General features: G+C 38.3%; 2 protein-coding genes across 9 annotated transcripts in view; both read right to left on the bottom strand.

Moving 5' to 3' along the window:
- tasp1 (taspase, threonine aspartase, 1) overlaps positions 1-1,669 on the bottom strand; it is a 51,312-nt gene extending 49,643 nt beyond the window's left edge. Inside the window, exon 1 of one of the 4 annotated variants that reach the window (XM_036583849.1) lies at positions 1,539-1,669. The gene's annotated coding sequence lies outside the window, so the exon portion shown is untranslated. The remainder of the gene's footprint in view (positions 1-1,538) is intronic. The other 3 variants (XM_036583848.1, XM_036583851.1, XM_036583850.1) reach the window with 3 other exon arrangements.
- Positions 1,670-4,984: 3,315 nt separating this feature from the next.
- lcorl (ligand dependent nuclear receptor corepressor-like) lies at positions 4,985-27,188 on the bottom strand. Of its 5 annotated transcripts, none has more exons than XR_005007942.1 (8): positions 27,086-27,188; positions 23,186-23,251; positions 22,203-22,282; positions 21,039-21,156; positions 20,216-20,461; positions 19,162-19,231; positions 7,873-12,225; positions 4,985-6,784 (listed from the first exon to the last, which is right to left on the bottom strand). XR_005007942.1 is itself a non-coding variant. In XM_036583845.1 (7 exons), exons 1-7 carry the CDS (start codon positions 27,180-27,182, stop codon positions 17,415-17,417), a joined length of 1,731 nt encoding a protein of 576 aa, XP_036439738.1. In that variant the 5' UTR covers positions 27,183-27,188; the 3' UTR covers positions 12,403-17,414. The 5 variants fall into 5 exon arrangements, 2 of the variants coding, with proteins under 2 accessions (XP_036439738.1, XP_036439739.1); XR_005007943.1 differs by having other exon boundaries at positions 4,985-6,747; XR_005007944.1 differs by having other exon boundaries at positions 19,162-19,228.
- Between the last annotated feature and the right edge of the window lie 465 nt (positions 27,189-27,653).

The following is a 27,653-nucleotide window of genomic DNA, read 5'->3' as shown; positions in this document are numbered from 1 at the left end:
AAATGTTATTCTTGAATTGTTGTACTATTTGCCTGTGTCTTTCACAGAGTGGTGAACCCCTCCCCATCTTTACTTCTCTGCCTCTCTGGAATGCTCTTTTTATACCCAGTCAGGTTACTGACCTGTTGTCAATTAACCTAATTAGTTGAGAGCTGTACCATCAGGTGTTTTTTTTAGCATTTCGACCTAATTAGTCTTTTGTTGCCACTGTCTCAACTTTTTCTGAAACATGTTGCTGGCATAAAATTCAAAATGGACATATATATTTCAAAAAACATTTTTTTTTTGTTTCAACATTTGATATGTTGTGTTTGTACTAGTTTCTATGAAGTATAGGGTTTATTCTGCTACATTTTGCACAGCATCCCAATTTTTTGAGAGTTGTATAAGCTGATGACATGATCCTTCTAGTAAAACTAGCATAGACCAGCACGACCAGCATATGTTGTGTTTTAGATGTTGGTCATCAACAGTGGAAGCTGTTACGCTGATCACCACCAAAACCAGTATATGTTGTGTTTTTGATGCTCATATGTTGCAACAGAGAGTCTCCGAGCAAGTCGAGCATTTTTGTTCAATGATAGGTGGGGGTGGTGGACAGTATTTAATCAATGGGTTACAATGAAGAGGGAAAACAACAGGGAGAAACACGCTATTCATTTAACTGCACTTGTCTGAACCCATAAAGCTGTAATGCATTTCTTAGTGTAGTGTTAGAATAAAGAAACACAGGAAATATGCAAATGGTTGATAAAAGTATTCATGCACAAACACTCATAAAAAAGATGATTCTTTAGTAAAGGCAGTGGTTCTACATTTCATGTTTAAATAGTTCTTTGCATGGCGAAATGGTCCTTCAGATTGATGGAAAATGTGTTGCATATGATTCTATATAGAACCACTTTGAAAATGGTTCTAGCATCAAAAAGGGTTCTTCTATTTTTACAAGCTTGACATCATAACAGAGGAATCCTTTTTGGTGCTAGAACCATTTACAACACATTCTCCATTAATCTGAATAACCATTTCACCATGCAAAAACCCATAAAACCCATTTAAGCATGAAATCGTTCTATACAGAACTCATGATTTTAGGACAATTGCCTTTACTAAAGAACCATCCTTTTTAAGCGCGTAGTCTTTAATTCTTAAAACGCTCGCACGTGACTAACAGTTTCATTTGCTTATGCTCTTATGTTTCACCCACAACTGCCTGGCCACAAAGACACCTGCGCCAGTGAAAACTTCTGCTCTTAGATCTCCCAGAGGGTTAGCTACGTTCTCTGGCCAGCTAAATCGGAAGGGAATAACGTACACTTGCAGACCTACGGAGGAACACTGCTGCAGTTACGTGTCTGTACGGTTTTGTATTTCGATAAGACAGATTTCTTGTTCCACTCTGACGTTTCAAATCTTAGTGCTGTTTGAAGTAGTTGTGTCACAACACTGTCAGGTCTGTAATCACGCATTAAATCAAACCACGCTAAGCTGAGGTACATGAAGTCTTCAGTGTAGTTAAATTAGCAGTAAATACACACCTACAACTGGAGTCCCGCTGCTGCATCTGTATAAAAATCACATTAAACTACGCGGTGTTCTTCTTGTTGCAGTTGTTCTTCTTCTTCCTTTTATTCGGTGTCTCAGAAGCGCGAGATAGGTGCCTTATCGCCACCTACTGAGCTGGAGCGTGAAACTCGGTCGATGGCCATTTCTTTTTTTATAGCAGGAAGTATACAACAACATAACATACAACAACCAACAGCCAAGGATGCACTTACACATTAAATAAATCGTAATCAATATAGACTATAATATATAAAGTCTTTTTTGCTTCCTTGTTTTTCATATATTTTAAAATAGTGCCACATTCCTTAACCTAATCGAGGAAATGTATAAAGTTTGGCTTCTAGTCAGACCTTCCCTTCTTATGTGAATAATATTTACCCATAATAATTAAGTATTGTACAAAAAGAAATACTTTAACATCTAATCTGTCCATGGAGAAATAACTAATAACATCTGAAACATCCCATGTAATACAGTGTCCAGTCTTTCTTCTTACAAAATTTTCCACATCAATCCGAAAGATTTTTGTACACTGGTAAAACAGATGGATACTTATCTCCTTTTCTAAACCACAAAAGGTACAGGAATATTCATTAATAATTCTAAATCTCTCTAAAACACTTTTAACGGGACATACTGTGTAAAAGTCACTACCTTTATTTTATTATTCATACAACATTTATCTCAAATTGTCCATACTTTATTCCAATTTATGTTCCCAAATGCAAAAAAACAATATGGTTGTTTATAAATTCTTTCATTAGATGTGACGTTTCTATTTGTTTGGGCGTTTATATTTAAGGACATCAGTTTCCCCAGTAAAGAGACTCTATGGCCGTTTTTCAGTATGCGTTCTTATGTGTTTATGTGTATACTCTTGCGTCTTCATGTTCTTGGCTGACATCATCTTCCACTGCCCAAGTTACAAATAAACACACACACACACACACACACACACACACACACACTGAGCTCCGCACAGTTTCAGCTATTCCTTACCTTAAACACCTGATACAGCTCATCAACTGATTCTAGAGCCCTTCATGTACTCAATCAGGTGTGTTAGGTCAGGAATTTGCTGAATCTGCGGTGCTGTGCGGTCGAGGGAAATAATGCAGCACTGACTTAAACACGGTGAAGAGCTAGTTAGCGCTAGCATCTGCGAACTGGTGCAGCTCCGTTCATTCATAAATTGCTCTTGAATGTCCATATTATATCGTTTTTATCCAGGTCAACACAGTACCCATAAACGTCTAACATTAATAATTTAAAAGGAATATGATAAAGCACTCAACACAGCATGTTGTGCTATTCTGGGGGCGATTCATGCTGAGTGGCTACGTGTTCAGAAGACCTGTCACTCCAAATCAGATGACCAATAGAGAGTGCAGGTGTACACCCTCTTCTAAGACCCGCCCCCTGTTAAAAGTACCAAAAGCAAAAGAAAAATTTCAGAAGCAAAAGAGCGCTTACAGAAAAAAAGAGATATCAGCAAATAGAAAAAAAAATTAAGCAAAGACAGACAAAATGAATAATACATTTATTAAAAGAGTAAAACATACATTTATAGAATGAATAAAAATGAGTAGTATTTTTTTGAAAAGTCATTATTCGTATTAGCAACATATTTGGGCATTTTGATACTTAATATTTTGCTTGTGAATTTTATTATTTAATTTAAAGCTTTTGGCACAAAATTAACTCCATATACCTCTTTCTATGCTTACTAAATCTGGTGTAATATGAACTCAGACATGTTATTTTATGGATTTAACTAGAGCCATAAGATCCACGACCGTTTGTAGCCTCAGACTGTTAACTAATTGTGTCCCACTGCGAAGTTTAACACCAGAAGATATGCCGAGCGGGAGATATAACGGTTGGTAAAAATGTCATTGCATCAAATTATTTTATGTAGTTTAAAAACAACGCAGTCAGTACAAATAGTTGGCTGCTCTGGGTCTCAAAACCGGCCTACATGCATCCCTCTTTACACCTCAACCTAGACCAGAGCTCACTGCTGAGTCACTGTGAAACTTCTACAAGGTAAACTATATGCTTATGTGTGTGTCATAAGCATCTATAAGGAGCTTCAAATATCTGAGCTTGAGCTGCCCTAGGTTTCTTATTCAAATTTTACATTCTACCTTAAAGGGTGCAGCAGTTTTATTCTGGTGCATCAAGATGCTAGAACAGGGGTGCACTTCCAGTGTGTTCCAGCACAGTTTAGTGGTTCCCCTACTCAAACACCTGCCATAAAAAAAAAATCAATGAATCAATGAATGAGTAATCAGTGAATCAGGTGTGTTTGAGCAGGAAAATGAACTGTGCTGAACCTCCAGGACCAGAGTTCTGTACCCCTGTAGTAGAATGTAACTGTGGCATCTTTTAAGATAGAATGGAAAATCTGAATAGGTAATTCATTTCAGCCTTGTCAGAATGTGTTCCTGTAAATCACCATTAGCTTAATGCTAACAACTTAAGCTAGTCGAGTTTCTCATGTTTTAACTGATTTTTGACATTTATAGCCCAAGTAGAAATCCTTCATGTTTCGGAATGTGTATACACTAACCAGAAACTGCTGCCAGCGTGCATGATTTGAGTGTTTCCAAACAATGAATCACTTTTAAAATCGATTAGTTCAACTGATTCAAAGCTTCAGAAATCATCACTTCTCAAAATAACTGAATCTCTGACAAAGTTGACATAAGGTAAAAGAAAGGGTGCCACTTCATAAATGAGCTCAGAAATAAGTCTTTATCCCAAATAACCAGAGTTTCAGCATTATGAAAAATTGGATGCCTGTTTTACACTGAATTGTTTCATAAACTTCAAACAAGAGCTTTTACTGTGTATTGTGTATTTTCATTATGGAATATTTTTACTTTAAAAAATGTATTTCCATCAGCAGAAGCCAAAATAACAGAAAACTTAGTTTTTTTTGTGTGTGTAGAAATGTAAAGAAAATACTTTTTAAAAGCTTCTATAGACTTAATAGTTCAGGTGTGAGTAGAAATGCAGCTTGATAGGAGAAAAATAAGAATAAAGGTGAAATTTGATTTTAAAAAGTATGGATGAAATACAGTGGTGTTAGTTTGATAAAATTAGTCACAGTTCACCAACACAATCTTTTAAGAGAGTGGAAATAAATATCTTTTTTTAAAAATTGGAATGACAAATAATTCATGCTTTGTGCCGTTTGTTTCTTCATCTGTTAAGCAGAGTTTGATTCTTCTGTCCACTCAAAACAACAGTTCAGCTTCAGCTGTTTTTAACCAGAAAAAAGTTCATCACTCAATAAATTACCTTCCGTCAAACAGCTGCTGAGTGTTAAACAGTGTTAACTTGGACAGCTGAGCAGAGCTAGTTGTGCTAGAGCCAGCTTAGCTAGCAGGCTAACAGCAGTAAACAGCACAGCACTGGTTCAAACATTTTTATTGTTTTAGTGACATGACACTATTACATAAAGGCAAATGAGTGTGTATATATACACACCCCAAAGATATAGCACCAGATCACATTCAGAGAACCTCTCAGTTCCATTTCTATCCAACAGCCCAAAATAATTCTATAACTGACTACTTATAACTTTCCTACTGAGACATTTCACAGACAGTAAAGGCAGTTTCCCCAAACGAACTCCAATTTAAACAGCTGACCAGCTTTATGGTGTCTTTACTTTTTAAGGCTTTTGGTTGTCAGACTTTCTCCCAGACGTGCCAAAGCCACTGCCACGTTTAGAGCTTGATTTGGAAGCAGGTTGAGGCCATATAAAACGGTAAACTGTTGATGTAACTAGCTTAAACAGGAGAGTGTTTGTGTAAAATCTGTTTGTGGATCCAAATGATTGGAAACCAGCCGTTGGGGGGGTGGAGCAGGGTGGTTGTGTTGGAGATGGACAATCTGAAACGGTTTAGACTGGATTTAATAGTTTTGACTGAATCTGCAGTAGTTTAGACTAAATAAGATAGCTTTGACTGAATCAAAACAGTTTAGACCTGATTTGAAACTGTTTATACCGGATTTGGTACAATTAACACTGGACTTTAAAAGGTTTAGATTGGATTTGATAGTTTGGACTGCACCGGAAACAGTTTATACTAGATTTGATACAGTTTATACTGGGCATGAAGTAGTTTTGTTAGAGTTTGGATTTGATAGTTTAAACTGGATTTCGAGAGATAAGAATCACACTGCAATAAACAAACACAATAGCTTGCATTTACACATGAATCTTTTGTATTTGAAAAGAAAAAAAAAAGAAAAAGAAAAGCTGGTTTGTAAATTACCTAAAAGCTTTTAATAAAATAGCCAAGTCCTTAACATCTCTGCTTAAGAAGGTAAAACATTGCACCAAAGGAATAATTTGTACAACAGTGGCAGTCTGTTATGTATGTACATAAAAAAGTAACAGTTTTGTAGTGCAACACAATATAAAGTTGAATTAATGCTTCAGAAAAAAATTCACATAATCTTTATGACTAACAGAGTTCCTCAGAACTGGCACTAGAGGACAGGACAGTAGGTACCATTTCTACATCAAATCAAATGAAAGGTCACTTCTAGCAGTTTTTCTTTTGGATTTTACTGTAATTGAGGATTTGATGTTTTACTGAACACTGGAAAACTGCAATAGGCCAAAATGTTAGGAACCCAATCACCAAACTAAATTAGCCCAAAAGGTTCATATGTTAGTAATTTGAGAATTGGGAGATAAACTGGTATTTCTGACGTATGTAGAGCACTTGCATGCTGAAAAAAATGTATATGTAAAAATGTAGAATTTAGAAAAAGGATTGGAAAAATCCTTTTTCTCAGTAATAGTCCAAAGTTTGAGTTGTAGTTACAGTATATCACTCAATGCTGATACAATACTCCAGTATTAGAGACTTTTAAAAAATCAAACAGAAACACTTTGCACACTTTCTGACACTCCTTAAACATCTTGTAAGAGTTTCTTGGTTCTCTGCAATAATAAAATCAGGGATGTTTCAAACAGTAAAAAGGGGCATGTTTATAGATATAAAATTAACATATAAGATTAGATAGTGCAAGTTCTTATAATTAAAGTCTTTTGCTACATGTTGCTTGCTGAGGTTGCGTGCGTGTCTTAATGCTCTTGATTTTTCAGCCAGTCCGTTCTTAAAGGCACCGTATGTTTGGGTTCTACGTACACTCCTGCTAAGAAACCCAAAGATCCTCAGTTATTTGGATGGTCCTGTAAGGTAGAGATATTGCAGGATCTATTTACATTTTCATTGTTAAACAGTAAAGCGGCAAAAGAAACAGCATTAAAGTGGGATGGCCTCATAAAAAAAATTTTCATGTGTTCTGTACACTGATAACAAAACCTCAGGAAAAACTCAAAACACAAACCTCACAGTACGTTAAGAGAAGCAGAGTACGACCACTTCTCTAATTAATCGTGCGAACCAGTAGAAATAATCCCTGACTGATAAATACAGTAAATTATCTACATATGGTCGCTTACTCAAGCAGCTTTTATTTGTATGACGTTCTAGGTTATGTTCTAGGTAAATGTTAGGTTTACAGATTAAATTTACGGAGTTTGTGCCATTTTTGAAATTTGAAATAAGTTTACAAGCAAAACATTCAGCATCAAAATGTAAAAAAGATACAAATAAAAGGACCAAAATACCGGTCACTCAATCAACTCAGATGATTAAAGTAAAGAACATCTAAGACCCACCAACTTGTTAAAACATGTCAAATCTCAATAGCAAAAGAACTGCAGCAGCCAAACCACACCAAGAATAGAACCAAAAACTGCCTAAATATTAAATTAGTAGTAGAGGGATATATCTTAATTTTTTCTTAAAGTATCATTTTATTTATTTTTTGTAATTTACTTGCTATGGATTTTTAGAGGTTCATTCTTAACATTTTGTTTGCAAGTTTTTTTAATTTGAAACTTTTTATAAAAATTGTCTCCGTCCTCTCAGGCTCCTGTTCACTCAAGTAACTAAGAAAACCACGCATTTTAGAGTGGTCACCTAGACTAGCATGTTCTGCTGTTACTGTTGCATAAAATCAGTTCGCTTTGCAATTCTGCAGAGTTAGTAAACCTGCCAGTTAACAGACAAACGTAATCAGGTGTGTTTAAATCAGTAAATCACCAAACTGTGCTGGACACTGGCCCTCCAGGACCGTAGTTGTGAACCCCTGGTCCAATGCAAGGCCATCCCACTTTAAAAACTGAAAGCATGTTTAAGAATCCAGTTAATATTTATTTATATGAATTAATATCTTTAAAACACGCACACACACACACACACACACACTTACCAAGTACAAAATCGCACCACCTTGCTCCCAGAACACCCCTGCTGCTCCTTGATTGTCGTGTCATTTTTGCGGGAGGCAACTCGCTTGTGCGGGAACTTCTGCGCTTTTTTTCTGACTTTTTCTGGTTCATCCGAAACAAGACGGATTTCCTCGGAGAACTAAATGTCTTCCCCAACTTAGTGGTTTCACTGCTCTTTTGTTCCATAGATACATCACACCCCGCAGGTGATATATTGAATTTCACTGTGCAAATGTTACATTCTCCAGTCACTGATTTTGTGCTTGGAGAGTTTATCTTTTTTAGAAACACCCGGCACTCCTTCAGTGTCTCTGGACTCCACGCTTTAGAGCTAATTGTCTCCTCCTTGGAGATGCCAGTGATGCCCACTGTCTTCTCGAAAGCTTCAACCTTACACAGTTTGCTTTCTGCGATACCTGATGCATTCTGCACTTTCTTTTCTGAGGTAGGCATTTCTTTTGATAAATCTGTTGTCTCACAACTAATTCCCAGGTGGTTTTTAAGTTGTGCCTCATTCAATGAACTTTTCCTTGCCATGGTTTTGAACTTGGACCTTGCTCTGAGCAAAGCTGTTCTGTAGACCCCCCATGATCCACCAGACCTGGATGTTTTCTGCCCATCAGTGTGCATCAATGTAACTTTTGATGGGCTAAAAAGGTACTGTTTGGCAAAAAACCTCCTTGGTTTATACATTGTCGCTTGTGCCTGCTGATGCATTCTTGGACTCTTTGGGAGAACTTTTGCAAATTTCTTGACATGCTTCCTGAGTCGATCTGCTTGTGAGCTAGGGCAAACATCCTCTCTGCAAGTGGATCTTATGGAATTGTAATGAGAGATCTCAAAGGGATTTCTTGCATTGGCTTTCTTCACAATTGCCAAGGACTGAGTCTCTGTGGTCTGCATAAACCAGGAGCAAACCTTTTCCATACTGTAGTTTCTCTCAAACAGTATTTTTACCACAGAGGACCTCTTATCAGAACTGGTGACCTTTTCACATGGAATTGGATTCTGTTTTGTTTTAATCACTTCTGACTTTTTTACCTCAGAGACATCCGAAACCCATGTGTCAGACATCATTCTGATCCTTCTGGCCAACTCTTCACTTATGGTCTCATGTGATGCACTGATGGGCCACCACTTGAGGCTGTCATTTGATGCAAAGATAGAGTCTACAGAAACCCCAGAAAAACGAACAACATTTTTCATATGACTGACCTTCTTTTTGGAAAGTGCATTATTGGCAGCCACCTCGGGCCTGCGCTGATGTGTCTGGTGGTTAGTCTTGCTCATAAGCAGCTTGTGTGACCTACAAATCAGTGCATTGCTACGACTAAAGGATCTAGCTGTAGCAACTGAGTGCAGCAGATGAATAGAGGGTTTGCGCTCCCTTACAGAATGTCTAACAGGCACGAATGATGTCCCTGGGACTCTCTGTGCTTTCTTCCATGGTACCCACTCCATCTCTGAAGGCACCATCAGTATGTTCACCGATTGTCATCTTCTCTTTGGAAGGTTCAAATTCCATTGAAAGCGCCCTTCGCTGTAGAGGTGAGTCCTTCATGTCTCTTTTCATGTGAATTTTGCGTTGCCTTGGTGATACTGTGGTAACAGTGACAGAAATTCCAGAGATCTTGACCTTAGGTGGCCTTCCTGGTTTTCTTGTTACTGTCTGATCACTTTGCTTTTGGCATTTTATGTTACTGCTTGAATGGACACAGCCTTTCTTGTCTTCCACAGGCATTACAAAATTTAGATCTTCTAACTGATTTTTGGCTGCATTAAGTATAGAATCTCCACTGATACTTGTCTCAATACTTGCAACACTATTAAGGACATCATAAGCAGGCTGGTTGGTGGAAAGATGCCCCATGTCCTCAGATACCACTCTCCTGGCTTTTCTTGACCTCCCATACATGATAGTTATTTTCAGACTTTTGTTGACATCATCTTCACTTGACTTTTCACTTGCTGTGTGATTTACATTTTTACTATTCATGCTATTTGGGTCTCCAGCCTTGGCTTTAGGGGGTCTGCCAATGGGACGTTTCACTGCTTTTTCAATCTGTGGTCCTAACTTTTTGGGCCTTCCAGGACGTCTCTTAACAGGAGTCGTTTCATGCACAGTTGGTAAAGCCTCACCAGTCCCAATTCCATGACTGAATAAACCAGTCTTAGCGGTGCATACACTTTCTTCTGGTAGTTTGATGTCAGTCCCACCAAACTCAACATCCTGCACTGAATCTGTTTGCAAATCTTTATCCAGGGCTTGCTCATTTATGGCACTGCCTGCCCACGAAGCTTCAACACAAGGATCAAACATTTCTCCATGAGAGTTTGTTCCAGAGTCTGCAGCTTTGAGTGTGTATTTGATCCCATTTTCACCCTTCACAGGAGACACCAGCATGAGCTTTATGGGACTAACATACTTTAAACTACACTCCTTAGTGTCCTCTAGGCTTTCTGTATCAGTAGACTGACCCTGAATTAACCCAGGACTCTGAGATTCCACTACACTCTTGCCTCCACAGGATTTCAACCGTTTTGTTGGTGTTGTGTAATCTTCCTGACATTTTGTTCTAGACTGGCCGTTTTCACCACTCTCATCTTCACATCTTCTTTTCTTAGGTGAGTCAATTGATGTGTGGCTTGATGGATGCATCATATGATCTTGTGTTTCAGTTTTGATTGAATGTTCAGTGTCAGTTTCAGTAGACATGCTAATCTTCGCAGATTCATGTTTAGTTGTAGAATTAATGCTGGGAGAATGTTTGATGAATATGCTCTCAGAAAAACAGGCAGCATAGTACATCTTCCGGGGCTCTGTTACATAGGAAGAGAAACGCTGAGGACGAACAATATTTCTCCTGGACCTTTCAATTTTGCCAATTGGATGAAACATTTGACTTTTGTCCTGGTGGGACTTTGCTATTGCCTTTGTGTGAGAAATATCCATTTGAGAAAGGTCCGTTTCATTGCAGTGTGGAATTTCCGGCAAGACAGCAGGTTGGTTTTCCTGCTGAAGGTTTTGCGTTTCTGAAGTTAACCTGCACCGTTCACTGTTTTGAGTGTCCGAGAATTCGTTTACGGGCTCCATCTCAGATAGACTTTCTGGAGAAGTGGACTCTTCTGAAGGCTCATTATGGGCCTGGGCATTCTTTGGACACTTGCTTTTGTCCAGCCCCACCTTCTTTCTACAGGCAGAAGGGTCGAGCCGTGCAAGGTCTCGTTTGATCTGTAAGCTCTGTCTGCGGGATGCTGAAATGTCAGGGGATTTGCTCATGGCAGCCAACACTTCCTGTCTCCGACGAGAGCGCGTCTGAGGGGACCTCTGTTCCGTAGCCATGCGCTGCTCAAAGAGCTCCTTCAGGTCATATTCTTTGTCACAGCTGCTGTGCAACACTGTGGTTATAATCTCTGTCAAGTGTGTATCGTCACATGCTTTTGAGTTTTGACCCGCATGAGCGGTCTGCGGAGTTTGCTCTCTCTCAGCTGGTTGGATGTTCTTTAGTTTTTCAGTAAATTTGTCCATTAGATCACCTAAAAAGGATCCACAGTGATGTTTGTCATCTTCAGAATCATCTTTAACTAGAGGAGTGGCAGATTCTCCCGATTGTAGAGCTTTATCTTCATCTTCAGCCTCAGTTTGGTGAGGTAGAAGAGGTGGAGGTTTGCTTAGTGCTGCAAACTCCTCACCTTTACAGCTGACCGTTTGGTCACCCGTTTTACATTCCACATCCACCGGCTTTGGCGAGAGTGGGGGTGGGGAGGGGCTACGGCAAGTTAGACAAGAATTTAGAGTGCTGGGACGTTTGATATGGACACTCAACACATTGCTTGCATGTGCAATGCACACACTTTCACTGTTGTGCTGGCACAGTAGTATTTTATGATGAGCACAGCAAACAGTAGAGCTCGGACAAATGACTTTGCCGACACATCCAGGTGCAAGGTTTTGGCAAGTGAGACCACCGAGGGTCTTCATACAGATACAAATGGAGGTAAGTGCACATGTTCTAAGTCCACATGCAGTTAAACAGCTAGCACAACCAGCTGCTGCGCAGTTACCTAGCGAGCAGGTTAAAGGATCACTGGGAGATTTCCCTTCAGCAGGACAGCAGTAAAGCTCAGTTTTAGCCATCCGCCTGTGAGCATCTCTCAGAGCTAATACAATGCTATAGTGCTCCCGCATGTCCTGCAGGATGCGGATCAGAAGCGTTCTGTGATAAGAGCAGAGTGAAGACAAGACCTTCTCCAACACTGTTCCTCTCCACTCCTCTGGTTCTTCCTTTTCCTCTTCCATTCTGCACTGGTCCTCATCCACAGTCACCAAAGAACTACACAAATAAATGGGGACAAAACGTTATTCATTTTACTGATGAAGATCAGTGACAAGAGTCAAAGGACCAGCAGTGCATATGACGTGCATATCAACAGATTTTATGGCAAATTATATTATCCCTTTCAAACTCTTATCATGTTATGATACTTATTACATAGAAAAAAAAAACACATTTTTTAATGATAGCTTTTTTATTGACAACTTGTAGAAGGCAGAGGATGACGATTGTAGCAACGCTCACACTCAAGGAAACTTCATTTGTACAAAGCATCCATAAAAGCAGCCAAACCATCTGCCTCTCTAAATGTCGCTTTAGAATAACCACGAGCAAACCCATTTCTGCAGGCAATACACTGTCAGAGTTAAACAAAAAACAAAGATTGCATGAGGACATTAATTTGTTTAAGGAGGTTTAGGTAAAGTTAACATGTAAAAAGTTACATTTTGAGTGTCAAAATAGCAGAGGTTCATAAACCAACATTAAGAGCCCAATTCATTAATTCATCTTTATAATCTTAAATGACTTTCATTAGTCTTTGAAATGAAACATTAAAAAAAACAAGAACATTACACAGTTAGAATCAATGATTTGATCCAAAATAAGTGTTCAATTTCTACATCAAAGATCTCAAAGAGTAAAATTATGGAGTGTTTTAATGGCCTCTCTCCATGAAAAGCCCTTTCTCTTGTTAGTAAGCAAACAAAAATAAATAAATAAAGCAATCAGGATAATCACAAGGGGAAAAATAACCTTATTCAAAGAGACATTAATATATGCATGCAATTACAGTAAAACACGTTTCACATTTAAATCTGAGAGCAACAAAGTGCTTTGATACAAACTTAACACACTAAAGTCTGATTCTCATCACAAAGAAATAAATACACAATACAACACAAAACATTTACGTAAAATTTTCAGAGAAAAAACTCAATGATTCAATCATAGTGCAACAGATGTATGCATAAATAAATGATTGCAATTAATTTATCTTACTTCAGCTTAAGAAATGACAAACTTACTGCTGCAAACTGTTCCCACAGCGAAAAGCTTTGAGATCCTAACGCTTTTTAAAAGTTTGGCCGAAAAGAATTTCAATAAGTTTTATTCTGAATAAGAAAACTCAGAGGACTCGACAATTCAGCCGATTTACTTTATCGACCACCTAAAAGTTTTCACAGAACGGTACAACTTACAGAAAAGGGATCTGTAAAAATGAGACTGTCTGTCAGAACCCTTACAACTCATCCTTGGACTTACTGCAGTTAAAAGGGCAGTTACACCTTTAACTATATTCGTAATCTTACCCTGAGGATACTCTATGGCTACATTAAGACACCAAACTCAATCCATTAGATTTGGTTTCCTGTACCTGATTTCACCTGCAAATTATCATTTGCTGAAAAACTTACATTACATTACATGAACTGTACAGAACTAATTCATGTGTTGAAAACAGTGTGTTTGGAAAAATCACATTTTAGTGAAGATGAATCTGCCTTCACCTGCACCCTTAAAAGTAAAGGTGCTAAAGACGGTTCTCTGGAGCAATGCCATAGAAGAACCACTTTGCTTCCCTAATAACATCTTTCAATGAGCGGTTCTTTAAAGTAGTGGTTCCCCTGAGAGACCCCCACCAAAGGGTCCACATTTTTACTCAGTCCTAACTCCCAACAAAAACAGGCAAAAGGAAACATTTTTATAAAGGAGAAGTGTGAGTGTGAACAACCTTTTTAAAGTAAACCTCCACATAATTTAACCTATCTAGGCACCTCTGAAATTATCAATTACATTTTGTCAAGATTCTATAAAAACCTTTTAAAAAAAAGGTTCTTCACACACGTAATCTTTACAGATTCAGCCACAGAAAGATTCTTTATTGAAGCAAAAGTGGTTATTCTATGGTATTACCCCAAAGAAACTTTTGTAGTACCTTAATTTTTAAGGGCGTGACCGAATCGGTACATTTCTATAAACCTTCAGCACTGAATCACTTTGAGCTTTACTTTAATCCATCAATGCGACAGACGGGGAGACCTGAGAATTATTTGACTGTAAAAAGTACACTAAAGGTAAGAAAACTTCACTCAAACACTGGTGGGACTGCCCTTGAGTCGGGAAAAAAAAAGTGCCTGTAAAAGTAATGCATACATCACCAGAAAAATTAACAGCAATATAAACTCCTAATAATATTTTTAGATATAAAACTGTTGCTAACTTCCAAAAAAATAACAAAAAACCCTACTCTGAAATGTGTTGCAAAAACAGGCACTATGCAAAGTTAACAAGTTGTAAGGAACATTCAGTGGTTTATAGGGCAAAATGCTTTTGACTTAAATTTAAGAATCTCTCCACAATTTTTTTTCCTTAGATAACATTAACAGTTATACCACATACAGAATTTTCACAACACAAAGACTACTACATTAACATTGCATGTAGAAATTCTTATATTTTCCAAAGCATCAATCACAAAAATTCACATTTAATTCTAGGGCTGCACTTTATAAGGAGCTGCAAGTCCCTGTGCTTGCATTAAATGCGCACAATAAAATCTCCAAATATGGCCATGTTAATTATTAACTTACACACTGTAATTATTAATAATGATTAGACAATACAAACACACAGGAGAATGTGCATCTTATAAATTGCAACCTACTCTTATCCTTCATTTATAGTTTAACTTATTAAAACGGGTCCATGCTATGAAATAAAGGGGGAACAAAGGAATTTGGGTTTCATTAGCAGTACACAGATCACAGCCAGTGACATGTCGATCTATTAGTATCGTGCTATGGGAAGGTGACACTAAAGGAAGGTGAAGCTGTGGGGAAGAGAACAATACAAAAAGCCAAATGAGGCAGAAAGACCACAGACTAAAGGCCGTATTCACGGAGCAGCTCTGCTGATAAATCAGAGCAGATCTAAAACCTCAGAGCCACTGTGTGAACGCAGCACTCGCCCTTATATAGACGAACATGGACATTACTAAAGCAGCTTCATCTGGAGTGTAATTAGGTTGTAAAATGACCCTGAAGTGATATTTTGGTTACAGCAGACAGATAAAACACATCTGGACAGGGTTGCACCAGTTCTGCGTAAGTTTTTCCTTTAGTTTGTGCATCAAGTCTTTACGAAATCTGTTACACTAGTTTTACACTGCCCTTTTACTAAATTCAGTTGCACCACACAAGTCATGCCTAAACTAGCAACACCTAACTAATGCATACAAATGCTGAACACTGTCGCTTTTCAATTGAACATGAATGTTAAAATCAATAAACATGATTTCATGGAAATACATGCAGCAGCCTGCACTGACTTTTTGCATTCCATACCAAAAAAAAATCCAGTATAGAAAAGAACAATTTACATTTTCACAACTGAACTGAACAAAACTGAAACAATATAACTCAGTAGTTTAGATTTCCTCTTAACACACGAATGTGCAGCTTTTAGGTTTGCGTTTACGTTTGTAGTTTAGTTCTCCTGGGCTGGATAGAAGCAGGAAGCAGACACTTTAGTTCGCTTAACGTTCATACTGACCGTAATATGGAAATGGTACATTTGGTGACAATAACTTACAATATTCACCAAACCACACTGTTTTCTGACTAAACTGAGCTCATGAGTTTTGTATCTTGTTTCATCTGTCTTGTGATATTCTAGAGCAATAAATCATCTGGACATTAACAAATTTCACACAATGTAAAGAGGAGTGAAATCATCATCTCACAGCCACCATTGTCTTAGTACTGTTATAAAACAGAAAATTCTGCACATATTTAGAATTTCTCAGCATTGTTTTTAAAACAAACTCTCTGTTGTATAATTACTGATTTTAATCTCTTTGAGCTCTGAAACACATTCACAAGTCAGAAAAGTGTAAGAAACTTGTCTGTTTCAGGAACTAAAGCAGGTCTGCAGGGCAAAACATCCGTTAAGTGTTCAGATTTCAAATATGTCAAGCTGCACAAGTTTGTCTGGACGTTGACCAAGACCAGTGTGTAAATATTTAGTAGATATTAAGCTCAACGTAAAAAGTAGTTTGTGTAGCAAAACCTTTCTTGAATTAGTAATGCGTAAACCTGAACTTAGTAAACAAACTTGCATCATAACTAGCCTACATTTGAACTCACGTACAGCTGGTACAACCTGCCCCAGATCTTTAGTGATATACTGAAAATGACAATAAAACACAGAGCACTTGAAGCAGCAGAGAAAAATAGCTTAAAATGAGGTTTTACAGCAGTTGACTGCTGAAAGAAAATCTAATATTAATATTAAACGACACATTCACTAGAACTATCAAGCTTTTTTTCCTGTGCAGATTTTTTGACATGCATTATGTTGCATTCCAACTTACCCCAAAACAAGTTCACTGAAAAGAGGCAAAGCATTTTTTTAAGCTGACAAACGTTACACACTTGCATTTGTGTTACTAAAAGAATAAAATTGAGCTGGTCTGAGTGGGAATTTCGGTTCTTCATTAAGAAAAGAATGTTTCAGTAATAAACCCACTCGATCCGATTCATCAAGTTTCTAATGATATCGAAAGGATTTAGCAGATATACGTTAACATTGTGATTCTTCAGCGGAAATGAAAGTTTGTACCTGCAGGTAAGAATACAAACCTTACTCCATCATTAAATGGAGGAATAAAATGCTGAATAAAGCGCTGAAGCAATACATTCCCCATTTTATCAGCCTAAACAGCACAGAAAACACTGTACAGACTAACTCTGGGGACCAAAAAAACAAAAAGAAAATCTCTCAGTGACTAAGACTGATGGACCAGTCAAAGCATGAAAGCTGTTAATCATTAAGAGCTGATTACCTTAGGCAGAAATCAAACCTGAATAAATTCTTTAGTTTAAAACTGAACTTAACTTAAAAATCAGTGCTTTACAGTATATCGTCTTTAAATATATATATTATATATAATTGTATGTATATAATTATATAGATATCCACAGTGAAACCCCTGAATAGATTCTTTTTAAAGGCATGTGTTGTGATTTCTCTGAAATGTACCAGAACCTGTAAGGATTTTTGAGAATTCAAGTTTTTCTTTCAAGTCAGAAGGAGTGAAGGTCCTGACTGTGTTCAAACATCCCGTAGCTGAATGTGAGGCATTCTGTTAGAGCCGTGTGCAGGCAGGAGCTGAGGTTGTGTTGTGTTTAGAACCGTTTGAAGGCGGTTGTTGAGGCATTAGTTGTCGTCGTCCCTGAATTAATGGAGCCTGAGGTTTTGGCTTCGGAGAGGCGGAGCTTTTTTTTGGGCGGCGTTTTCAGCGTGCCCATGCGTTCCTTCACCTTGTACTCCAGCGTGCTGTGCGGAACCCCATACACGCCCTGAGCTTTCGACACGCTCATCTTCCCACCCATCACCATGGCGATGGCCTCCTCCAGTATGTCGTGGTCGTACTGGCGGTAGCGTCCGCGTTTTTTCCGTGGCTGTTTGTCTCGCCGCTCTCCATCGTCGCCGCAGGCATCGCTGCTTCCTGTAGCGCTGCCCCCCACGGCACCGTTCTTCATGCAGAGGGGGGGCAAGTCCCCCTGTAGCAGCAGCCGCGACTCCGGCGCGGAGGGGCACTCCAAGACACCCTGTTTGGGTAGAATGGTCTTTAGCTTGTGCAGCGCGACCGGACCATCTGAGCCCTTGTTGGCCTGAAACACAGCGTCCACCAGACCCGCCAGGTCCAGTGGCGTTTTTGGCTGGACGCCGGCGCGTACCTGAGGGATCCGGATGGCAACGCCAGCCCCAGTGGCAGGGCTCTGCGGGGGTGTGGGTGTGCCAGGGTGAGACAGGACGCCGTCGCTGCGCTCCCGGAGCTGAGACACCATCCTCTGCAGCGTCAGACGGTGGAGGTATGATGATGCCATCGCCGTGGGAAACTCTGCATTCTCCACAGGAGAAAACGCCACTCTGGCGCCCTCTGGGTGGTCTGTCTGAGAGCGGGCCCAGGCTGCCACCTTCTGCAGCAGCAGCTGTGTTTCAGTCGCAGGCCAGCCTGCCTCTGGACCCCCGCCATTATCTCCAACAGGCAGCCGCGGCTTTTTCTCTGGCAGTAAGGCCTCAGCCTGCAGCCGTAAGGTTTTCTGAGGTATCCCGTACAGAATGGCAGCTTTATGAACATCCAGTGAACCAGAGCGAATGTCTTTCAAGGCTTTAGAGAGCAAACCTTCTGCAAACTCTGAACTGCGATCCAAATAGTCCTCTCGGTTTGGTCTCCTAAGGGGAGGTGGATGGGAGGATGAGAAACGAACGGGTGAACGGACGAACGACAGGAAGCACTCAGGGTCCACTCCTTTACTGCCTTGTCTTTGGGTAACATCACTCGCTTCTCTCTTTGTCTGTTTAACACAAAGCCTCTGAATATGGGGGTAAACATTTTGGTTTGATTTTGGCCTTAGGTTGCAAACGATACTTCGTGGAAGGAGAGCTCTCAGTCAAACGTGTGGAGAAAGACACACTTCTACAGTAAAGCTTCCAGTATCTTTGCAATGCAGCTTAGTTTTTGAGTGAAAATAATAATAATAATAATAATAATAATAATAATAATAATATTAATAATAATAATAATAATAATAACGCATAAATAAATGTAAATAAAACAAATAAATAAATACAGGCTGCACAGAGGAACAAGTGAAGCCCTGACTGCTGACAAAATGTGACGTTACCTTCCAACAAGTTAGAAAAGAGTCAACCCCTTTGGCAGTGCAACAGAACAACCACTAAACTATTACTGTTAATGTGCAAGATGTTCACAACCTTTATCTATGATATAAATGGAGAAAAAAAATCCTGATAAACAGAGAAAACTACTGATGTTTTACATTTATGATGCTACTCTATCACAAACAGGAAATACACACTAAAAAGTCAAACCAAAAACTAAAATTGAGGAGTAAAAATACTCACCGCGAAACATTCTGAGAATTCAGCACTTTTACAGATGTGTTTTTCTTTGAAAGGTCAAGAACACCATCTGCTGAAACATGTACAAAAATATTTAGTAAGGTTTAAAAAAATGCAGGTTTTAACTAAATAGAAATAAAATACAAATACACTGTTTTAGGTTACACTACTGTTTTATTACAGATCAGCACCAACAGTTAACTCCACAGCAGTTCACTATAACTGGGCAGATCATATCAATTTACATGAAAAAGTTAAAGAGAATGATTATTTTCAAATCTGGCAACCATGCAGAATTTCAAAGATGTACTCTAGTGTTTGTTTTTAGTTAAGAATGTTTTGCTCCAGTCTCAAATACGGATTAACTATTTACAGAATGACTGACCTGAGCCGAAATATCAATTGGATATAAATACAACACTAAGAGTAATATTTCACTTTAAATCAACTGATCTTAAAACTTTCACACAACACATTATTTTATTGGAAGATGAACTCTATATCAGAGTTTGAAATATTTCATGTTAAAAATTTAATTTGCGTTGTAGTTCAATTACTTTAAGTTTTAGGTTTTATGTAATATTTATTTAATGCTTTGTCTTTGCATTTTGGGTCGATTTAGCAATTTGTCTTTGCATTTTCAGCCAATTTAGCAATTTTTCTTTGCATTTTTGGCCAATTTAGAGTATTGGGGCAATTTTGTGCTTTGTGTTTTTGCCCAATTTAGTAATTTGTCTCTGTGTTTTGGGACCATTTAATGATTTCTGCACTGATATAGTGATTTAACATCTTTTTGCTCAGTTTAGATGTATCCATTTATCTTAGCATGATCAGCTTTGTGTCGCTCAACACACTCACTCAGACTAACAAAACTACTTTTAAGTAACTTTTTGAAACATGCTTTATTAGAATATCTAATTAAATAAACTAATATTATGATGAGTTTAGATATCTACATATTTGAATAAACCCCCTCACCTCTAATCCTCACGTACACCACATTAAAGTGTTAATATAAATTAAAGAGTGAAGTGTCCCTTGCTGCTGTTTGGCTCACCTTGCTGTGGGCAGTGCATGGCTCGGCTTACAGCGATGTCCGGGCAGTGGGTGACGCGGCTGATGGTCAGGTCCAGGGGACCGTCGAGCTCGCTGTGTTTAGGGAGATCAACCTGGCTGGCGTTGGGACCCTCTGGACCCTCAGGCTGGATCTTACAGGCGTATTCAATCGCAAACTGACGAATCATCTTACGCATCAACTCCTGCGCTGCCAATGGTATACTAGGATCACAACTCTCTGGGAATTCTGGGTGATGTACAGAGGAAAGAAAACACATTTGGTTTTTAATTCTCTTAAAGACAAAAAAATCTATTTTTAATAATAACAATAATAATAATAATAATAATAATCATAATAATAATAATAATAATAACAACAACAACAACAACAAAAACAAAAAAAGGATTTTTATTATTTGACAACACCAAAACATCACAGAGCTAACCTCATTTGCAACATCAGAATTTTGATCTGTATTACTGCACTTCATTTGTGGATTACAGTGTGAGCCTGTTTTAAGAAAGTAAATTTACAATTACGGATTTCAGTATTGGTCACAACCAAGAGCATCACTTATCATCCCAGAAATCAGAGCATCTCTAGGAATTACAGTAAACCCTCCGTGTGCAGTAACACAAACCAAAGCTACTACAGATATGACATTGTTATTATTACTATTCCTGTTTTTACTAGTATTATTATTATAACTACTAATCTTAGTTAACTCAAAGTCCTTTCACTTTATGGAAATCTAAACCTTGTAAATCCCTGAATATCATTATAGTTTCAGAAGGTACATATATTCTCAGTGTTCAATAAATACCTTTTTTATGAAAAACTGCATGAAGAAATTGGTCTGCTTGGCACTGGAGTTTTTCCGAGGTGGTCAGGCCCTGAGGTGGGGGGGTTTCGGCGGGGGGCGGCGACACGGGCACGTGTTCCTGTTTCAAAAACAAAATCAGCCACATTACAATCAATTTACATTCAGCTTACTCGCAATAACTTACATATGCAGTTAAAAACAGTTCAACACTTTACATGCTCAGTGTAAAAATATTCTTCTATAATCAGATGGACAGAGCAGCTTAATTAAAGCACCTTTAATTCTGTTAATACATAACAGCAGCTTGCATTTTTAATAAATGTAAATTCTGAAGCTGAATGAAATATTTATGTTAGATGATGATAGACCAATGACATGACATGAAATGATAGACCAAAAACAAAGCTTCTCTCGCAAGTTCAGTTTCCAAACCCAAAATAACAACAATAATAACAATAAGAAATAGTAATAGTAACAGTGATAGTAATTATAAAATAACAATAGAGAAACAGTGGTATAGATGGTAAAACAGTAACAATGTCTGTGAATGATTGTAAAACAGTGCTGACAGTGTCTGTAGTGAGGCTGTAGAAGAGGGTCATTGTGCTGAAGGTTTGGAGAAACAGGAATGCTCTGTTCACAGTTTTAACGTGTCAGTTTGAGACAGAAACTCTGCAGATCTTTACTGTCCTCAGAACAGTTTTATTCAGTATTACTGTACAGGCTTTCTGCTGTTTGTAGTTACTGTGGAAAAACCCTGAAACAGTGACCCACACACAGCCCTGCCCCCAAGACACATTTACAGAAATCTGAACAGCTGAAATAACTCAAACTCAACTAAAAGAGCACTTTAGACCTGAAACGGTAACAGGAGGAGAGACTGTAGAACACAAGAAGGGCCCTCAAGTAGACAGCAAAAATGGTTAAACTAACACACACACAGAGAACAATCATTTATTTGTGAACATTTATTTGTTTGTTTGTATTTATTGTAAAAAAAAAAATTAAATGTTTACTGTCCTGATAAACAGCCTTACAGACCATTTTCTCAGAGGCACTAAGACTTTTGCACAGTACTGCATCTGGTGTTTTCAGAGGTGGAGCAGGTTTTAACTGAACACTCGTTTCGATGGATTTTCCGCTGTGAAGATGATTCAGACTTACGGTAAGTTTCTCTAACTGCAGGTTACAGAAGGGGCAGAAAGCATCAGTAGACCAATCAGAGACAGCCTCAGGCTCGCAGTCTGAACAAAAAAAACCACAAGTTTAGAAAATACTGACAGTGACTCCTGAACACAGACACGTTATTATACAGAAATAAATCTCTCATTTAGGCCCAATCCCATTTCACCCCCTGCCCCTACCACTTAGCCCTTAGCCCTCCGTTTCGCACGTTCACGTCTAGGGTTAGGGTGTCCTGATTGTTGTTGAGATAGAAGGGTAGGGCGAAGTGCCAGGGCTACATCGCCCTTTAAACGAAGGTTTTTCAGAGGCACACTCCAAACAGAGTGTTATGAGAAACAAAGAAAAGCCCGGCAAGATGGCTGTGCAAGCGATTTTAGTTTAATGTTGTTTCAATGTATTATCGTCCTTTCCTTCATAACAAGCATTAAAAAACCGCTAGTACTATGCTAACGTCTCGGTAGCTAGCTAGCTAAATTTCCCATTCCACCTTAAATAGTCCAGAAGTACTGACGCCTGAAGCACCAGAATGTTACTGCTGCTCCATTTAAGATGGAACAGGAAAATTCGAAAGAGAAGCTGGCGAAAAAAAACTGACTTCAGCTTTATATCACCAAAGAATGAGGGGGATAATGAATCATTTTCACATCTCCCCTCTTTGAAGGCATATGATGCCCTAAATTTACCTTATGCCCAGCAGCGAGGTTGCTGAACTTTTCCGCTCCTCTGCTATCATTGCAGACTGGCAGGGTCACCTACAGAGCACCACTAGTAGCCTGTTAATGAAGTAATTTGTTTTTTTTATTTTAATGTTGTCTCATTTCGTAGGGGAAGATTTCAACCACTAGCCGTTGTGACTCAGTTCTGAGGGGCAAGGTGACACTCGAAAACAGGGGTAGGGGTAAAAATAAGAAATGGGATTGGGCCTTAGTGTATAAACATCATAAAGATTAACAATATCTCACCATCAAATATGCTGAGGTCCTGCAGCAGTCTTGGCCCATAAATTCCTTCCAGAATGCTCTCAAACCCTGAAACAGAGAAATCTCATTACAAACTATTTAATCACAACATTCAAGCGAAGTCATCTCTTTTTAATGCAGCTTTTATGTATGTTCTGTTATTGTTAATTTTTTTCATTTTGAAAGCATGTTTAAATTTAATTTTATTTGTACTGCAGTTTCAATAAGCATAGTACCATTTTTTTCAGGCCAAGTACAAGTACATATTTTTTAAGCACTCACTGATACAGAGTCTGATACCAAGTAACCTAAGCAATCTACTTAGTAGTTGATAGTGTAAATGAGTGTAATGTACTTTAACAGTTAAATTGTTAAAATGTACCTGATTTTTAATAACATGCATTAGCTAGCTATGCTATATTATTTAACGCTGCCTTGGATTGAGTAGCGATGCAGTGGAGAAGAGTGGGTTTTGTTCCTCGCAGAAGGCGATTCTGTTCAGCTATATTTTTGCTCCTACCATGTGTCTTTCAACAAAAGTCTCTGACAGCATCTGAGGCTAACGCATATGAGGAGCGCACATGTTGAGTCTTCTCTAAGTATTTTGTTTGGCTGGTTGAGCTGTAGCTAAACATCCTTTAAAGCCAGAAATACAGAGGAATTTTAGAAAGCCTGTTCTCTGGTCACACCGTATGTTCGAACAGACCATCGTCACAGACTACGATTTATATAGTCGCAGTGTACAGAGACGCTCTGTCCATGCTACTCGAAACGACAGCCTCGTCTATGAACAAAAATGTCAAATAGAGCTGTTTCATTTAAAACAACACACTGAGAAACAGAGCTACATCACTGCTAACACTGTGCGCTGTAGCTAAAGCCAGGCCATGATGCACTCGGTACTACAATACAGTCTCTCTACAGCCTATTTTACAAAAAATAAATAACTACATTTTACACACACACACACACACACATACACACACAGACACACACACCTTCTGGGCTTCTATAACAAACATCTAACACTATGTTCAGTTACAAAACAGATATTATTGGTTTTAAGAATGAGCGAAGCCTGTAAAATGCAGTTCCATTACAGTATAAGAGTAAAATATAACCAGATAATAACTTTACTATTGAACAAGCATTACAGTCATTACACACAATCAACACAGTCATTACACACAATAAAATATTTCTCACCATTTTTGGTATAGTTTCAGTTGATTTTAAATGTACAAAATATTTTTATTTATGTTTTTGATAAGTTGCATTTGTTTATAACTTATTTTTGTATCTAACTAGAACAACTATAAGTGCCCCTAGGTGTGTTTTATAGCAGATTCATTTAATTCAGTTAAACCCCAAAACATTATTTACTTATTTACTTTATTATGGCTGTTTTCCTGCTATATCTTTCACAGATCAGCAGCGTTCACTCAGGTTATCAGATAATAAAACTCCCATTAACCATTTAATTGTTTGTTTTAAACCTAAGGAATAATTTTATTAATAAAATCCTGTAAGCCTGAAATGTATTGAGATGAGTGTGTATGCTTGTTAGAAGAGAGAAAAACCAATAAAAAAATAAATTAATTAAAAAAAAAAAAAACACAAAGAAAGAAAAAAGTAAAAAAAATACCGCATTGCACTGGCTGAAGGAGCAGCTTCAAATACTCAAATCTTTTTCAGAATTAAAACCACAATACAGCGGGAGTGCTATTTGCCATTATCGTGATGTATTACGTAACAATAAGCTTCTGAACATATGGTGGATACCGCCAGTACCGACAGAACACTAGTCACCTGTCACTTTGTTGCTTCCTAGTGTGAACGTACAGTAATAGAGCAAGACACCAGTGACACTTTTGGTGAAAATAGAAGATTATCTTAACATAAGTGACACATGCAGGAAAGGGAGCATGTTTAGAAATGTTAATTTAGGAATTAATTCTATTTGTAAAATCATTTTAAAACAATATCACCTGCTAGGGTTGTAGAAAGTGTAACATCAATGACTGACAAAAGTTATTGCTGTCTAAAGTAGAAAATAACATTTGTGGGGAGAATGCATCAACCTCCTATTCAAAGCTTTGAAATGCTTCTGCTCAGACCCTGTGACCCAAAAACACAATTAAATATGAGCAAACACACTGAAAATATGAAATATTCTGATAACACAAGTGACAAAGATACAAGATTATCATGGCATATAAAGGATTTGCATTGTTTGTAGGGGTAGTAATAATAGTAGCAGTAATATTTTTAATGAAAATGTAACTTATTATAACATTTATGAAAACCTGATTATGCCTTATGGAAAAAAATTATATATTATTCATTATAATTTTATTGATTTCGAAGAGGGGCGACAAGCAGGCTGAAGGCTAACCCAAAGAGACTGGCTGGTCATTACACATTTCTCGCTAATGTCTGCTCTCTCCATAACAAACCTGCTATTCATTTATTTATTTTACTGAAACATTCTTGCATCAAACTAAAGGTGCTAATTGTACTAAGCATTGGAATGCACATACACTGTGATATCTTTGCTTGATAAGGGATCTACTGACAAAACTTTCAGAACAAAGAACCAGTATAACCGCCTACTACTACAATTACTGCTACTATTATTACTACCCCTACAAACAATGCAAATCCTTTATATGCCATGATTATCTCAGAGTGGTATGTATCTATTATGATTATCTCAGAGTGGTATGTATCTATTATGATTATCTCAGAGTGGTATGTATCTATTATTATCTAGGTCGGTTTTTCAGCGCAATACCATGATGCATTGTTACACATCTACTAAAAACATTTAACATTAAATGAACGTACAGAAACATCTGAAGGCATATTTTGTATTTAAAAGCATGTTTTAACCCCAGCAGGACTTGGGACACACCGACACCTTATCCAAATAACGTCCCCTTTATAAAATCAAACCTAAAACAAAAGGCTAAAAAGCCTTTTTAAGAGCAGATTTATAAGACATACAAACAACGGAGAGCGAGCTGTTCAGTTTCTCGTCAAGCGGATCTTTGAGAGAAATCTGAGATTTTATTCAAATGACTATACGGTTTTCAATGCAGCAGAAAGGCTGCGATGATCAGGGACTATAATACCATCTAAAGCCGCCTAAATCCCTCGAAAACCCCCACTGATCCCAGCCCCGGCCCCGAATCGCCCGGTTAGCCCAGCTCGGTTAGCAGCTAGCTAGCATGTTTACAGTTGATTGTACTGTTAAACCAGGGTCGGAGATCAGGCCAAGATAAACTCGCTTCTCCTTAACTCGCTACAAAAGGACATCCAGGTTGTAATGCCTACCTGCACTTCCAAAAAACACCAGAGGAGAGAGAAGAGGGAGTCAGGCAGAGAGATACAGAAAAAGCAGAGCAATGGCGACCACCCTGATGCTAATTTGAGCTAATGCTCGTTAGCAATAGCATTAGTTCTCCTGCCCAAAAACCCGCACTGCAGCACACAGCGGGCATATAAAGATAGAATTTACAGGTATAAGCTATGCATTTCGATGTATGTATATAAGTGCGTGCCAAACATTTATAATATATTTGTAATGTGTTTGTGTGCGTTTTACCGAGTGTGCGGCTTTGTGTCTTCTCCTCTTTGTGACAGAGGCTAAAATTGGCTTCTCCGAATTTTCCGTTCCACCTTAAATGGTGTAGCAGTTACATTCGGGCGCCTCCAAGTGCCAGAACGGAACTGCTGCACCGTTTAAGGTGGACAGGAAAATTGCAAATAGAAGCCTTCCTAGCTCTCAGCTCTCGGCTCTCGGCTCTCAGCACCGATACATGATGTAAAGATTCGTTTGTGTATTTGTTTATATTCATATATACATTTACTTTTCTTTGTTGTTATGTTTTAATCTCTTACCCACGCAGGCGATGAGCTTGTGTCTCCACGTCTCGAGCTCTCTGCGCACGCCCCTTCTTTCCGCCGCGCACTTCGCGCTGCGGCACCGCGTCGCCATGTTATCCTCCCGCCTCGCGCCCGCGCCCGCGCCCCTGACTGACAGGCGGCACAGAGCGAAGGGGCGGAGTCACGCCGTACTGCGCTCTGATTGGCTATCAGCACGGCCCTTTGTCTTCTTTTTGTGAGTTTATTTTTATTTTTAGCAATTTAATTTCATTATTTCATTAAATTTTAATATATTAAAGCATGTTTTGATCTAAAAAACAGTTTAGCGTCTATGTTTAGTGTCAGTTTTGTTTGTTTGTTTTTGTTGTTGTCATGGTTACATTTCGATCTGCACAGTTAACATCCATGTGGAGATTTAATATGACTAGTCTGATTAGATGTACAGGTGTTTTATATGATAATACTGTTTTCTGATAAATTTAGAGATGAATATAATAACACAGTAAAGGTTAGACAAGTTAGACAGTTCCAGTTTTGTGTCCCTCCTTCACTGTCATTATGGTTGCGCATTGCTTTGGCCGAT

The sequence above is a fragment of the Colossoma macropomum genome, unplaced genomic scaffold (assembly GCF_904425465.1).
Source record: "Colossoma macropomum unplaced genomic scaffold, Colossoma_macropomum, whole genome shotgun sequence".
NCBI lineage: Eukaryota > Metazoa > Chordata > Actinopteri > Characiformes > Serrasalmidae > Colossoma > Colossoma macropomum.
The sequence above is the reverse complement of the archived record's forward strand: the minus strand, read 5'-3'. Positions and strand labels throughout refer to the sequence as shown.